A 15,473-nucleotide genomic window follows, 5' to 3' on the forward strand; every position below is an offset into this window, starting at 1 on the left:
GGTTCAAGCTCTGTCGACAATAGGGAGCGTATTTAAACAGCCACCAGCCGCACCTGGGAGCTGCAGCTAACTACTAGTACTCAAGTAGTCTGCATCTCACAGACCAGCCTGCATACCACAATCCCCAGCCCCCTCCGCGGGAACCAACAGCCGCCATCAAGTCACGATGCTGGAGTACTTCACATACAAAAAGGTCAAGAAGCACAAGGCCGAGAAGGCGGCGAAAGAAGAAGCCAGACAGGCGGCCGAAGCTGCCACACGAACCGACACCAGTGCCGCCGAGAGCAGCAGCAACAACAAACACGCACATGGCCATGACCACGACACCAGGCACCGCCGCCACGACGGCCACGAAGCCGTCATTCGACCCGACGACGAGAGCTTTCTCGAGGAACTGCTCGCCAACGATGACGTCCCCGCGCCGCCGTTGCCCCCGCGCCTGTACCTGCGAGACCTAGACTGGCCCTCCGACACGGACGATGCCACGCCGTCTACAAGCCAGCAAGCACCACCACCGCCCGGCAAGCCCGCGGACAGTGAAAGTGACAAGGACAAGGACAAAGACAAGGAGCCCAAGAAGCCGAACCGCATCTCCGCGCTCTTCACCCGCTCCAAGCCAAAGGACGACGCCCTCAAGCCGCTGCCCACCACGGCGCCCGCCGAGCAGGAAAAGGAAAAGAAGGACCTCTCCAAAGTCCTCGACCGCCTCAACCTGTCGGTCAAGAACAACAAGGTCATCAGCACCGACTCGTCCGCCGCCCTCCAGTCCTTCACCAATGTCTTCAAGGACCTCGTCAACGGCGTGCCCACCGCCTACGACGACCTCATGGGCATCGTCGACGACAAGGACGGCGCCCTGGCAAAGGGCTTCGACAAGCTGCCCAACTCGCTCAAGAAGCTCGTCACCCAGCTCCCGGACAAGCTCACCTCCTCTCTGGGGCCGGAGCTGCTCGCCGCCGCCGCCGCGAGCCAGGGCATCAAGGCCGACAGCAGCAGCGGGCTCAAGGGCGCCGCCAAGAGCGTCTTCGTGCCCGCCAACCTGCTGCAGCTCGTCACCAAGCCCGGCGCCATTGTCGGCATGCTGCGCGCCATTGTCGAGGTCCTCAAGACGAGGTGGCCCGCCTTTATTGGGCTGAATGTCATGTGGGGGGTTGCTTTGTCCCGTGAGTAATTTCCTCCCCCCTTTGCCATCGACTCTTGAGAATAGAACGTCGCCCTTTTTTTTCTTTCTTCTTTAAGCACCATGGCTGTCTAGACAGGCCGTGTTTACAAGTACCCGCGCTAACGTGGCATAGTTCTCCTCTTTGTGCTGTGGTACTGCCACAAACGGGGCCGGGAAGTCCGCCTCGAAGGCGAGCGCACCGTCGACGGGAGCGACCGTATCGAGGAGCTGGCTGATGATCCTGCGCTGCCGGCTCCCGAGCCGCCGGGCCGGGTGTCGACGCTGCGAGATGAAGACGCAGAGGTGGTTGAGGCTCCTGGGCGCAGAAACCTGTCCAGGTAAGCCTACTTGCGTAGAGATGTGTGTAATGGACCAGACTAGAATGAAGACACGCTTTGAACGAAAGGGAGAAAAAAATTTATTCATGATTGGACGGCGGCGATGCTTTTGAGATGCTTTGTATCAGCACGGATAGTACTTTGAATATATACATGTACATATAATGGGTATCTTGTCATAATCCCCGCTTCACTCCATGGATTAAAATGCTAATAAGACATAATCATCAATCATCTTGCACCAATTCCTTAATCTCTTCCCTTCCAGGCGCAGCAGCTACCGCCTCGCTCTTCTCCTGCACCCCCGTCGTATCTGTCGCGCCGCCGCCATCTTGCATCCAAAAGTCCACCTCGTCGATGACATCGTACACTATGTCCTCGACAATCTGCTCTTTGTATCGCTCACTAACAGCACGCAGCCTTTTGCGCCTTGACTCTGGTGTGTCCTCCTCGCCAGAGGGAGCAGACGCGTACTCTGGCGGAGGGTACCAGAAGTCCGGGCCAAAGTTGACTTCTGCTGCGCCGCCGCGAAAGATGCTCACTGCCGGGTAGTAGCCGAGCATGCCGTCGTCGAGGCCTTCTCGGGCACCGACCTGTGGCTGGGGTTTTGATGCCGGGGGCAGGAAACCGAAGAGATTTTCGAAGGCGGTTCCGATTAGCTGGCCGTTTTTGTATATTTTGATACTCGAGTTGGGGAGGGTCCGGAGGGCTGGGCTTGTGTGCAGAGGATTGGGGCTCTCTGACGACGACGAGCTGGATCCGATTGGTGACGGGTTCATCAGGTCCTCTAATTCTCTGGTGGTGTGGTACTCGATCTTCTCAAAGTACGTGTGAGCTTTGAAGCGGATGGGTACCCTGTCTCGAACGATGTTGGGCGCCTCTGCGCCGGGAGGGGACTCGTCGTCGGGGGCGTCGATGGCGGGGTTGTACGTGCTGGACATGATCTTTCGATGCATGTTCTCTGATGGTAGCTGGATCTCGAGACCGATGACATCGCCCTCGCGGATGCCGTCCCCTGCAGGGAAGAAGGCCTTTGGCCGCGACATGAAGACCTTTTCCCCTGCGACATCGCGAATGCCGTAGCTGTACGCGTCAAATCCGACTGGCGCATCCAGCGATGCCTCGCGTCGGGCCCAGCCCATGCGAACGTGTTTCCCCCCCTCGGGTTTCGCGCCGGCTTCAGCGGCTTCTCGCACCCCCTTTGTGATTTTGCATTCCCAATACCATCGCCCTTCTCTGACGGCGACGTTGGCACGAGCCATTCGGAATCCCTTGTCGGTTGTAACGCCTCGTCCTGACTTGTCAAAAAACACGCTCGTGGCTGCATCTTCATAGTTCAAGCGAGGTCCGAACGGCTCGGGTTCGGTCTGTCGGTAGTATAGGGTGGATGGGAAGAGAGGGTCGGCAATGCAACGGGTGTAGCGAAAGTTCTTTTTGTTGAAGACACTGGTAGCACTGGTCAGTATAACCTAAACCGTGATCCAAGGTTGGGCAGATGGAGCCTTACTGGTCAGAGGCCTCGAAGAATTCTACCCGTCCTCCCAAGCCATCTACCTCGTGGTGCAATGTCATGAAAGGGCCACGGGGAAGCTCAAAGTCGGATGGTTTTGGCGGAGCCAATTTGTATCGTAGAGGAGAGTCAACATTGTTCTGGTCCTTGACAGATCTGTGATCTGGCGTCGCGGGAGAGCTATCACGGCCGCCTCCTTTGGTCTCTCGCTTCTTGAAGCTATCCTTCTTCGCTCGCGCGGGTTTGGAGCTCTTCAACTGCGACGCGTCATCGGGGGGAGGTAGCTCAGAGGCACTGACGTCTGGGTTGAGAGGCGACGGAACGGCGGGGCTGTGATCATCGTCGAAGGCGCGTTTCTGAGGGATTGAGCCGAGAGACGTGGGAGGAGTTGGCTCTCGTTTGGGAATATCAGTGCCCGTGCTGGCTCCGGTTTCAGCAGCCATGATTAGCAGAGTGCTGGGCTGTTGCGATTGCAGCGGAAGGGAGTGAAACGTGCTTGGACTGAATTCCAGACGGCACAGGGACAGATTCGAATCTTATCAGCCAGCAGTTTCGCACGGAGAGCAAGGGTGCGGGTGGCGGCTAGCAGTGAGTGTTCCACAAGATGCAGCTAGGCGAGATGGGCGTGACGGCATGCGTGCGTGTGTGTGTGACAGCAGCCCGTGCTACATGACAATGTGGCTGGGCTCAAGGGAGATGAGATTGATAGAATCGATAAGATAACAAGGGGCCACTCCATTGTGTGTACTTAAGTGCTTACTCCGTACTACGTGCCCACCTCAAGCTTGGCACTGAACACGTACTGCAGAGTCCTAGCCCAGGTACTCGCTACCTCCTAGCAGTGGCAGACCAGGTAGCGACTCAGTAGCCAAAAGCCAAGACGCAGCCTGGCGAAAAGAACGGCGCACAGCCGGCCAATGACAGGCCTCGTAAATTGACCCAACTGAATTGGGCTTAGCCTTACCGATGTCCGATTTTGCTGTTAGTCCCTGCGCAATGAACTCGATGGCTCTGGCCAATGATGCAGCGGCGAATATAATCAAGACGCGATGAAAGGCTCTCAATCGCGTCCCCACAAACCTGAGAACTTGTCAGAGGTGCCGAGTGACGCTCTAGAGGGTCGGGGGTGACGGAAAGACGCATGTTTTTTGCGCAAGTGTGGATTTGCATCTTCATCTTGGCCCCAAGCCGCCCGCTCGCCGCCAACAGTTGAACTTGGTGTGCAGCCCCGACCCGTCTTGTACGACAAGAGGAAAAAAAACACTCGATTATCCGGAGCACATCTCTCTCAATCCGGAGCAAGCTCTCGTGCGTCGCAACGTTTTGGTTGGCTGGCGGGCTGGCGGGCTGATCTGGTCTGCCCTGCCACGATTGTCGTCCCACACGCGGCCTTCATTTGTCGTTTGGCTGCGTCTCGGCGCCTCTGCGTTTCTCCGGCCACTCGCTATGCAATCAGGGCTCCTGGCGGTGCATGCATTTCAAAACACAGTACTACTCCGTTCTCCGTATCGGTTATTTGCAGACCGCCCCGAGGGCTATCCCCTATCTTGCCATTATTCATTCATTCAGTCATTCACCCATCTGTCGCCGTCCTCACCTCGCCCGTGCAGGGTTTCCAGGTCAGTGCTCTGCACCTCGTACCATTGAATGACCGCCTGTCATCTGGCTTCCAAACCATGCCATCTGCCATCATTGATCTACCGTCTACTTATGTACCTACCATCTGCTATCAGCTATCAGCCATCTGCCATTTGCCCGTTCGCCCTTCCCCCCCTGCCCTTGCCCATTTACATGCTCTCCCCTCCTTCCCATCCTTGCGGCGTCACGAATGCTAGACTTGGGCCTGCGGCAGGTGCATTTCTGGAGCTTGTCTTTGCCTCCTTTCTCATTATACTTTTTCCGCGGTTGCCCCTGGAGTCGCCGACAGTCAGGCAGGAATCTGACGGTTTCTTCTTGCGTTGCCACGAGTCACCTGCTCCTGCCGTCTCACCTGTTTCGTCAGCCAACCACGTTTGGCGCGGCCGGCACTCGGCACACCCGATTCGCCTCAACAAGGACAACCACACGCTCACGACCTCTTTTCTCGAAGCATCTTGCCCGGGCCAAGTCGACATCTGACACCTATTTTCCGCCCTCCCTTCTCGTTGTTTTCATTACGTTTGTCATTTGAAAATCAAACAAATGACCACTGACAACTGACCTGCCGTTTGACTACCAGCGCATTTGCATATTGGGAGATTTCTGTCTAAGCCGAGTATCACGCCCCGACGCTCATATCTTATCTGATCGCTACGGGTGCTGTCGCCACCTCAAATCCCGACATCACGCCGAGATACCTCAACCACCAATCGAGTCTGGCTTCTTGCTGCGCCTGCTACTGATTGCTGATGAGTGAGCTACCAACCCTGCCACCTTTGGGCCACCAGCGCGAGCCAGGCTCCATGAGGACTGCTCTGCCTTCGAGGCCCATGCCCCCCAAGCATCGCGACTCGTCCTCCCAACGACTGTCGTCTGACCACGATAGCCGTGCGCGACAGCGCCATGATGGCAGTGCCTCCCCTGGTTTGAGAACCAGCCCGTCCGACGATGGCGGGAAGTCGTCGCGAGGACCCAGCCCCGTCCTAACCGCTGCGGAATCCGCCGCAAAGGTCAAATCGACTGGAGGAAACCTTCCCGGTCACGGTGGACAGGTTTGCAGGTTCGTATCGCTGTTCCAAAAAAAAAAAGCCAATATGAGGTATGCGACTGACCAGGGCAGCAACTGTGGAACAACCCGAACACCGCTGTGGAGGAGATCTCCCCAAGGAGCTACGATATGTAACGCGTGTGGCCTCTATCAAAAAGCTAGGAATACAGCCCGGCCGACAAGTCTCAAGAAACCACCGAATGTTGTTGCCGCTGGATCATCCCGCTCTACGCCGCCGAAGCCGACACCCTCTGGACCCAAGTCAGCCTCGAATGTGAATTCCGGAAATTATGTTTCTGCTGAACAAATGCCTACCGGCACCTGCCCTGGTGGCGGGCGATGTAATGGAACTGGAGGTGCCGAGGGATGTAACGGATGCCCAGCCTTTAACAACAGGGTGTCAAAAACTGCCCAGCTCAACATGATGCAAAGATCCAAAGGCTGCGGAAGTCGAACAGATTTATCCAATTCAGAACCTGTCCCTATTGATGTAAATGCTCTACAAACGCAAAATCAAGATGCATCCATGGTCATTGCCTGCCAAAATTGTGGAACTACTATTACGCCTCTATGGAGAAGGGATGAGAGCGGGCATACTATCTGCAATGCTTGTGGTAAGTGTCATCGGTGATTTGAGTGTACCGCCGTATACATACATAGTTTGCTATAGCATCCTACAATGATGGAAATGCTAATGTCAAGTGCAGGCCTCTATTATAAGTTGCATGGCGTACATCGGCCAGTGACGATGAAGAAACCAACAATCAAACGACGAAAACGAGTCATACCTGCCATGCAGGATGAAGAAATGGAGGATATGGCCGAGTCACCGGAGGCGCCTAAGATGGAGGTAACTCCAGAACGAGGAACTGAAAACGAAGATGGATCAATCAACCTCGGAACCCGACGTCGACCAGATGCACATCCTTTGACGATTGAACCCCAGCCTGCAGTAATGAGATCTAGCGGTCAGGTGTCTCCACTACCGTCAACGTCGGATCTCGCTGCATATCACCAGAGGAGCGGATATTCACAAAGTGTATCGAGCCATGCGAATGAAGATAATCGACTGCCGCCGATGTCGTCCATGGCTGCCGTTTCTGAGCGCCAGTCTTCCATGTCTCCTGCCTCTTTTCTTTCTCCGCGAAGAAAGCGTTCATTTTCAACAACAGACACGGAGGTGGGCAGTAACGCTGATCTTGTTCCGGATAGTGCCAAACGGATCTCTTCCATCAAATCTATTCTGAACCCGACAGGCAGCGGTGGAATGAATCGACCTGGTAGCGCCGATATGGACGATTATACACTGCCGCCACTCAGATCTGCCAGTGGACTGTTGAATCCACACGTCCACGATGTGTCCCCGAGTGCGGGGTCACGGAACGACGGACAGGGGCATGCGGACAAAATTGAGAACGAACGTCTCAAGGCAGAGCGCCGATTAGCACTACAGAGAGAAGCGGACCAGATGAGAGAAATGCTCGCCGCCAAGGAGCGGGAATTGATGGAACTGTGAAACAATTAATGCTTAATGCCTTGGACGGTCTTGCATGAGGGATGCGGTTGCGAGAGTTATGGAGTGCGGTGAACCTTGGCACGTACTAACGTGCCGACGATGCCACGAGCTTGATTATGTTTTTCCTTTATCCAGGGCGGTTTCTTGGTCATTATCTTTCATTGCTACGGAGCACGGAGTCACCAGATCAGGCAGAGAATGGCACCACAGAGCCACTTGTAGGGCATCAACATAAATCACTGCCCGATGTTTGTTTTTTATGGTTTAGTATTGCATTGGGTGCGGCACAACGCGCCCCTCGCGGGGCCAGGTCGTGGACAATCGAGCAGTATAATCGAATAGATGTTGCTTGGATAACCCAGGAATCTTGTTCCCCTTTGCTATAATCCTACTTTGCACTAGTCTGTTCTAGGGTGATTTTGATGTTTGGTCTACAATTGGGCCTAAGCTGCCACAATTTAACAGTACGACTGTATTGAAACACTCCATTTTGGCATGTCGATTCTATGAGCGAGGAGTGGAATAACCTTTCCCCTTCAATATCTCCACTTGAACGTCTAACGGCTACGGCTACACCAATGGAGCTATTTGATGGTGAGATTACTGCTAGTATCAGGTGATAAGGAGCGTTTGCCTGAAAAGCTGATCAACCGTGGTGATAGTACTGGGAAGTGCATATCAGCCGCACTCCGATGTATTTCTTTATGGATTCTGTTGATGGCGTTTTGATGGTCCGCCATATGGAGTCTGCTTTATAATCGTCTTTAGTCAATATATAAGACTATCGATTACATGGGAGGATCCTAATATGGTAACGTCCTGGCTGCCTGTTCGGCCAGGGTTGGATTAATAATGCGACCACGCTGTGGCTGCATGAGGCGGGAAGTGGGGGATCTGAATGGTGGATGATCCAAGTTTTGGCCAGAACGCACGTACATAAGGTTTGCTACTGTCTGTGCTGCTGGAACCGCCATAGCAAATGGACAGAAGGGATGTACAGATGGCTGGCGTCGATGATGTTGCGATGATTTGTTGGCATCGCCGGATTTGAGTACACTATGTAGTTGCAGCCGTACATCAAACATTTCATTGATAACAATTAGTATCTGCGGAAGTGTTGCTGACAAAGGGGTTTTGCTGCAGTTGAATGTGGTTCGAACTGAAGCCCTCGATGGATTTACTTGTGAGATGTGGCCAACTTGGAAATGTTCAACCTACCAATTTTCACGGACTTGTCCCGCGTCTTCGGCTCCAGGATCGGAGGCGCACCCATGGCGAGGGAAATAGAGTTGTCATGCAGTAGAGCGACGAAAACCACCCACAACCATGTACGGAGTATTCGTTTGGCCTGCTGGGCCACGTGTGACTGAAACTGTAGTGTCCACTACTGTGTATGTCTCACTAACCTGAGTGTAGGACCAAAATCCCGACGCGGTGGTGACTCCGGTGACTCGGAGCCTAACCTGAGAGCGAGCGAAGTTTGTGGTTTGGTGAATATGCTCTTACGGTTATAGTTAGTTCCCTGTTGCCTTGAACCGAGTTAGTAGCCCCAGTCTTTGTTGTTAGCCGTCGCCAACTTGGTACAACGCTGACCCATGGAACCTTCCAGAGCCGTCTGTTCAGGAATGGCGTCAGCCAGGGCGCCAACAGTACTAGTAGTTTGTGCGAATGACTGGCTTTGCTGAGAAAGGTGACTAGGAAACGGCGGCACCAGAGAAAAAGAAGCATAAACTCATTCTGGCCATGTGGTGTTTTTGCCCTACCCCTTGACTGAGGGTTGCAGGAACCTTGGGTGGAATGCTGCCGCTGAGCATTGTACATGGGAGAAAGCGAGGCTGGATGCATCTTCCCGGTAGAACCGGGTCGAATTTAATGACGGGAGTCAATACGGGGTATGGAGTAGCTCGAGAACAGCTAACATGCGTACAAGTTTTAGACTCTAGCGCCGAGCACCGAGCACCGAAGTTTCTCCCAGTACGGAGTAGAAGCCTCCGAGTACAGTACATCCAAGTACTTTAGTACGCTGCAGTCTATGGCGGACCGGTCTCGGTGCAAGAATGCGCCGTGACAGCTTAGGGTGAATATGATGGCGATCTGCCCGGCAGACGGTGCGACTAGAGTAAAACGGTGGTGAGATAATAACCGGGGCATGCACGGAGCATGTCCCCGGAGCCATGGCAGAGTTACTCTAACGTGCCTTTGTTGGACAGAGATTGACTCTATATGCCTTGGAGAGAGTACAATGACGGCAGCCCGGTGCTAGAATAACTTGGCTGCTGGGCTTGCTACGTGTAGATAGAGGGCGTCTCTGCAGAAGGCATGTGCTTGCAACATCACTCACGTTTGAATATGATGTAGGCTGTCGAGATATGGAATCGTGTTTCTGTTGAGTCGAGGTTAGTCGGATATTCTGCTTTTCGTAAAGAAGAAGACTAAAGTTCGGTATCAAATCAAGGGAACCAGACTGCATCTTACGGTGAGGAAAGTGAGCCACTGGAGCCCCTGCCAGCCTGGAGCAGCGTGCGCACGCGATTGACACGACTGGGTGTGAAGCGTTCAACTACTACTCCTTTTATTATTCAGCATGGAGTCATATCCGAGATGGAGATGCTGATGGCGTCCGGCGTGGTGGTCTATGCTGCAGCCTGCTGGTGTGAAGGAGGCAATGCGGAACGCAACGAGGACAACATGTGGGGAAATACGACGCAACGACTGTCAAGAGAAGGGCGCGCAATTGACATGTTGGCCGGGTTGGCCAATCCAAGCGGGTTCTGCGAGTTCAATCCCTGCGATAGCCGCCTGCGCCAGTGTTGGGGACCAGCGCCTTGGCCCCACGAACACTAAGGCCTGGCTGCATTGTATGTCGACAGAGTCGACCGATGCGCGGCAGCCTGGCATCTCATGACTCTTTTCTTCGCTTCCCCCAGTGCTAGAAGCGTCTAACCGTGACCGAATCTTTGGAAACGGGAGTTGAGAGCGCTGTCTTTGCCTCCACTTTTCGGCGCCTTCCTCAGCCCATGTACGGAGTTGCACCTGCCGGCTATAACAGAATTCCTTGGTCCATCCTTCCTAATCTGTACTGTCCGCCTGTTGAACAAAACTGAGGCTGGCCCCATCCGTCTTATCATTCCCTCCTTCTCGCTACATTCTCATCATATTCATCGCTCATTGAAAGCGAATGTCCTTTTGAATATAGATTGGGACGACAGGTTTGTTGGCTAGCATCATCACCCGCAGCAGCCGCTTGAGCATTGTCTTTTCTTTCAACCACCTGGGGCCGTTGACGGCTTTATTGTTCTACAATTACACGGCGGCAATCACATTTGCCGCCTTCGGAAACCAACCGGCGTCCCTATTTGAGCCACATCCCAGTTCCTGTGCGCCCTTCCACTTATTAGGGCCTCGTTTGACATTGACGAATGGGACATCCACCGGTTCCTTGAAGGAAGCATCTGGTATTGCGCGCCCTTTTGTGTTCGCAGCTTTTAGTCTCCTTCGTTCCTTGACACATGTCACACAACATGGCCTTCGTTGACGAGATGGACGAGTTCGTCAATTGGGACAAGGCTGGTGCTTGTGTGGGCACAGAAAGCTTCTCCCAAGAAGCAACCCTTGCTGGCATGGACGACGGCCTGGATACAGAAAACATTGGCCTCGTCTTGGCTAATGTGAATGAGGATGACTTCAGTTTCCATGCCTTGCAGCATTTTTCACAAAACCCCAATCCTCCTGGAGCTGACCTGCCCATGGACGGTACACCTGCGTTAGACCTTGCCGAGCATGCTACAAACCCGTGTGCGCACTGTGCCTCGGGAGGCTTTTCCTGCAAAAAGATCCAGGAAGGTCGTTACAAGGGCTACTGTACGAGCTGTGTTGCTCTTCGGGTCGAGTGTAGCTTCGGAGGAGCCATGTCTGATGCAGTCGACATCGACGCTCCTACTAGCGTTTTCCCGGCTAACCCATGGCCCGTCATGGGCAATCATCCGAATACCATCACGACCCAAGAGCTTTTCCCAGATATGGCGCAACCCAACTCACTCCCCTCGTCAGCCTTGGACTTCCTCAACAGGTCGGCTACCCCAGCCGATGAGAGTGGTAATTCCGGGGCCCCTCGACCAGGGCCACCTCCCAAGATTGGGGCTCGGTTCTCTAGGGAATCTGTGAGAATCTTGAAGAATTGGCTGTCTACTCATAATCGACATCCATACCCCAGCGATGAGGAGAAGGAGGCATTGCAACGTCAGACGGGCTTGAATAAGACTCAGATCACCAACTGGCTGGCCAATGCCCGGCGAAGAGGCAAGGTGCAACCGCCTCGTTCAACCTCACCTCATGTTGGCAACTGGGCGGCATCTATCGACATCCCTCAGAGACGCGGGACGCCAGCCTTGGAAGCTATGAACCCTTTACAGCGTTGGGAGCATTCACCTCCCGAGCACGAACCAGCGTCTGTGACCGCCATTGCAAGGGCTGTCACGGCTTCTTCGTCGTCGGCCTTGTCGTCGGGTCTTAACAGTCCCTATAGCTTCAATTATACCGATGACGGCTCAAGCAGGTCGCTTTGCAACCAGTCATCGACTAGCAGTTTGGGTACATCTCACTCCAGCAACGGATCTCGAGGATCTGCATACTCTCATGGATCACGCAACTCTTGGGGATCCTTTGGTTCGGCCCCATTTAGTACCCGTGGACGCCGGAGACGGCGTAGGCGTGCAGCCCCCAAGACCACCAATGACGGTACAAATGGCCTGGCAGCTCCCCTCAAGACTTTCCAGTGCACTTTCTGTACCGAAACGTTCAGAACAAAGCACGACTGGCAACGGCATGAGAAGTCTTTACACTTGTCGTTGGAGCGCTGGGTATGCGCCCCGGATGGCCCTCGTGCAGTCAATCCGGACTCTGGCATTCTTTCCTGCGTCTTTTGCGGGCTCGAAAATCCAGATGATGGCCACATCGAAGCTCACAACCACTCGGCATGCCAAGAGCGAACCCTTGAAGAACGAACATTCTATCGCAAAGATCACCTGAACCAACATTTGCGGTTGGTACACAACGTCAAGTTTATGGACTGGGCTATGAAGCAATGGAAGGTGGCAACACCAGAGATTCGGTCTCGGTGCGGTTTCTGCGGCATCGTCATGGATACATGGACCATCCGAGTTGACCACTTGGCGGAACACTTCAAGACTGGTTACTCCATGGCTGACTGGAAGGGCGACTGGGGTTTCGATGTGCCTGTTCTTGATATGGTTGAGAACTCTATTCCCCCGTGTATGAGGCCTTTGCAGTATCCCGTAGACCAGTTGCCGGTGTCTAACTTTTAAGAAATAGATCTGATTCATCATGAACGCGTATCTCCCCTGCCATACGTAGCTTCTCACTCCCCGCCAGAATCGCCGCGCAACGCCTACGACCTGATCAAACTGGAACTGGCTTACTTCGGCGCCAACCACTGGGAGCAACACCACGGAGCACCAAACGACGACGACATGCGGCTGGAAGGATGCCGTATCATTTTCGCTTCGGAATTATTGTCCCTGCAAGGTATTGCGACACAGAATTCGTGGCTTCGTGATCTCATCATGTCCAACGCGGACATCGCACAGAAGGCAAGGTTTGGTCCGTTACGTGGAGCCGCTGAAAGCAGACTTGCTTCCTTGAAGATTAACGGCAAGGACAACTTATTCGAGGAATGTCCTATGGAACGACAGCTGCATTCCTTTGTCACTGCGAAGCGGCTGTTGGGGCTGACGGCTATGGACGACGAGCTGCAGGAAGAAGCATGTAAGATTGTCGGTAGGGTGGAGGAAGTGTGCACCCATCCGTCTGAGACGGTTGCCAATTGGCTCCTACGCTTGGTTACCTCGTCGACTGAATGGCTAGAACCGTTTAGACGTCGGGCCAATTTGCCACGAAGTGAAGACGTCCAGCACCAAACCGTTCGGTCCAAGGACCCAACATCTATCGACTCGACTATCCACAGCCACTCTCGCTTGGAACGGGAGCTGGCAGATTACCTCAGGCAGCAGCGGTCTATTGGACATGAGCCAACGAATGAGGACCTGCAACGACAAGCTCGTATTATCATCTACGAGTTCGATGATGGATGGAACCAAACAGCTGCCGACAGTATTCACTGGCTTGAATCATTCAGAGATCGACACCCTGAAGGGGGTTCCCCCAATAACGCGCCTACCACGACGACAGACTCTTACCCTGCCACAACCACTGTAGCTAGTACCGGACCAACGTCGTGTCACAAATCACCGAAGTCCACTGACGAGCCCCCAAATCATTTGATTCAAAATGACTTTCAACATCTGCTCTCGATTGATAGGAACGGCAGGGCCATGCCTTTCTTTCTGAATGATGCCAATTGCTACCGGCGTCTAGCCAAGGAACTGAGACGTTGGGTTAAGTCGACCATGTCTCCCAACAACCCCAATCGGCACACCCCGACTGACGATGAGCTGCAATATCAAGCACGATGGATTCTATATGATGAGTAAGTCCACATGAGCGCATCCTATTACTTCTAACGAACTGGTAACCAACACATGACAGTGATGATCCTTGGAACCAGACCGCTGCCGACAATGCTGAATGGCTTCAACGATTCAAACGTGATGTTGGCATTGCTAAGGACCCAGGTCCAGGTCTACCAAAGGGCTACTCGTGGTCACTATCGCAAGGCGGATCGGGGTTTGCGCCGCCATATGCCTATCCCAAGGGCAGCGTTGAACCGTTCCTTGAAGACGTCGAAGTCAACATGCGTGATGGCGCCAAGCCGTTCAAAGCTGGACATGACGCTGCAAACCAGTTTTTGGAAACGTTGCTATCCGAAAATAGCCGCCCGGCAAATGTGTTTTGCTCTCGTGAGCTGGAGGCTGGGCTAGTGCAGTTTGTCAAGAAGAATGTTACAGATACTGGGCGCCTGCCTACGGATGCAGCCATGCAGATGCGTGCAAAGGACATTATCAACGCAATAGAGACAGCGGCCGATGACCCTGTCCTGCTAGAGAAGTTCAAAGCTTGGATGAAGAATCAACTGCCACACGCTCTACCCGCCGACGACGACCAGACGAGCCAGCAGCCTTCCTTGCTGCCCATGAATATGGACATGAATATTACCGACGCAGAGCTAGGCGATATATTAAACGACATGGACTTTGATTTTGATGTCAATACGTTGGAGACGGGTTTACAAGACCAAGATGAAGAGTCGGGTGGGGTGAGCCTTTTCCAGGAACCATCTGTCTACGAATAAACGGCCGGGTTATATTCACCATGCTGAAGCTAAAAGGGGGGAGGCCTGAAGTGGACTCGTCGATGTAACACATATCATAGGAAGGGCGCATACTCAACATATTAGTGTTTGGATACGTCATGGGTGGCAAAGGCGTTTTGTATTTCGTACCTAGCAGCACTACTAGTACCTACTAAGTAGGTAGTTAGCTAGCCGTGTTTTATCCCATAATTGGCTTTGAGTGAGTGTAAACGTGGTTCCAGGTCGACCGTCGGCCGGATCAATCGATGGCTCTGCTCATTGGCGCAATTAAACTTGCATGGCACGTCTGGAGATCACCATGCAATATCCAACATGGATGTCGCCCAACCAACCAACTGTAACCAGCTTGCCACCCTCCATCCACGCACCCCGCCGATTTGACCGGACGTCGCAGCAAGTAACTTACTCTGCAGCCTAGCATCTAGTTGAATCGGCCGCCCGACTCGATGGCGACGCCGCGGCGCCGCTAAGGCCGACAAGGGCAGGAAGGTTGTTGCTTGGGGTTGCGTGCCGAGCCGCCGGATCAACGATGAGCTGGACGCTGGATGTGTCCACTGGGTTAGTGGCGTCTTGAATGTTGTTGTTGGCTTGCAACATGACAACCAGGGCAAAATTGACTGTCGACCAACGAGTGCATATGTACCTGCCTGGGTACTTTACATAGGTACTTAAGTGGTAGTAGTAGTAGTAGTACATATGTGCATACAAATGTCACATTGTATGCCCACGCCAGGGCCAGTTGACAGGGAAAAGAGTCAATCTGTCGCATGGCGGCATTGAATATCGCGTACCTTTGTGTCCACAAACAATCAAACGGGTTCACACACTTGCCAGGTTCAGGCCAGGTGTACCTGCCTCTAAGAACGGACGGAGCAGGTACAAAGGCGGCCAGCTGCGGAGCACGGAGTCGGCAGGTGGGGATTTCGACAGCTCTTGCCCCAACTGCGCAGCTTCGGTGGCAAGCGGGAATACC

General features: G+C 53.7%; 4 protein-coding genes across 4 annotated transcripts; 3 read left to right on the forward strand and 1 right to left on the reverse strand.

The window, feature by feature from the left end:
• Window positions 1–166: 166 nt before the first annotated feature.
• On the forward strand, window positions 167–1,504 carry G6M90_00g006130 (uncharacterized protein; the record flags this gene model as incomplete). The annotated part of the gene is made up of 2 exons (XM_014694408.1): window positions 167–1,163; window positions 1,296–1,504. The coding sequence occupies 2 exons, from the start codon at window positions 167–169 to the stop codon at window positions 1,502–1,504; spliced, it is 1,206 nt and encodes a 401-aa protein (XP_014549894.1).
• Window positions 1,505–1,727: 223 nt separating this feature from the next.
• Window positions 1,728–3,453, reverse strand: ash2 (Set1 complex component; the record flags this gene model as incomplete). Its single annotated transcript, XM_014694407.1, has 2 exons — window positions 1,728–2,946; window positions 3,008–3,453. 2 exons carry the CDS (start codon window positions 3,451–3,453, stop codon window positions 1,728–1,730), a joined length of 1,665 nt encoding a protein of 554 aa, XP_014549893.1.
• Window positions 3,454–5,478: 2,025 nt separating this feature from the next.
• On the forward strand, window positions 5,479–7,212 carry sre (GATA-type transcription factor; the record flags this gene model as incomplete). The annotated part of the gene is made up of 3 exons (XM_014694406.2): window positions 5,479–5,708; window positions 5,769–6,310; window positions 6,404–7,212. The coding sequence occupies 3 exons, from the start codon at window positions 5,479–5,481 to the stop codon at window positions 7,210–7,212; spliced, it is 1,581 nt and encodes a 526-aa protein (XP_014549892.2).
• A 3,521-nt stretch (window positions 7,213–10,733) lies between these two features.
• On the forward strand, window positions 10,734–14,479 carry hbx4 (Homeobox protein 4; the record flags this gene model as incomplete). The annotated part of the gene is made up of 3 exons (XM_014694405.1): window positions 10,734–12,483; window positions 12,544–13,717; window positions 13,777–14,479. 3 exons carry the CDS (start codon window positions 10,734–10,736, stop codon window positions 14,477–14,479), a joined length of 3,627 nt encoding a protein of 1,208 aa, XP_014549891.1.
• Between the last annotated feature and the right edge of the window lie 994 nt (window positions 14,480–15,473).

Source organism: Metarhizium brunneum, chromosome 1, assembly GCF_013426205.1.
Source record: "Metarhizium brunneum chromosome 1, complete sequence".
Lineage (NCBI taxonomy): Eukaryota > Fungi > Ascomycota > Sordariomycetes > Hypocreales > Clavicipitaceae > Metarhizium > Metarhizium brunneum.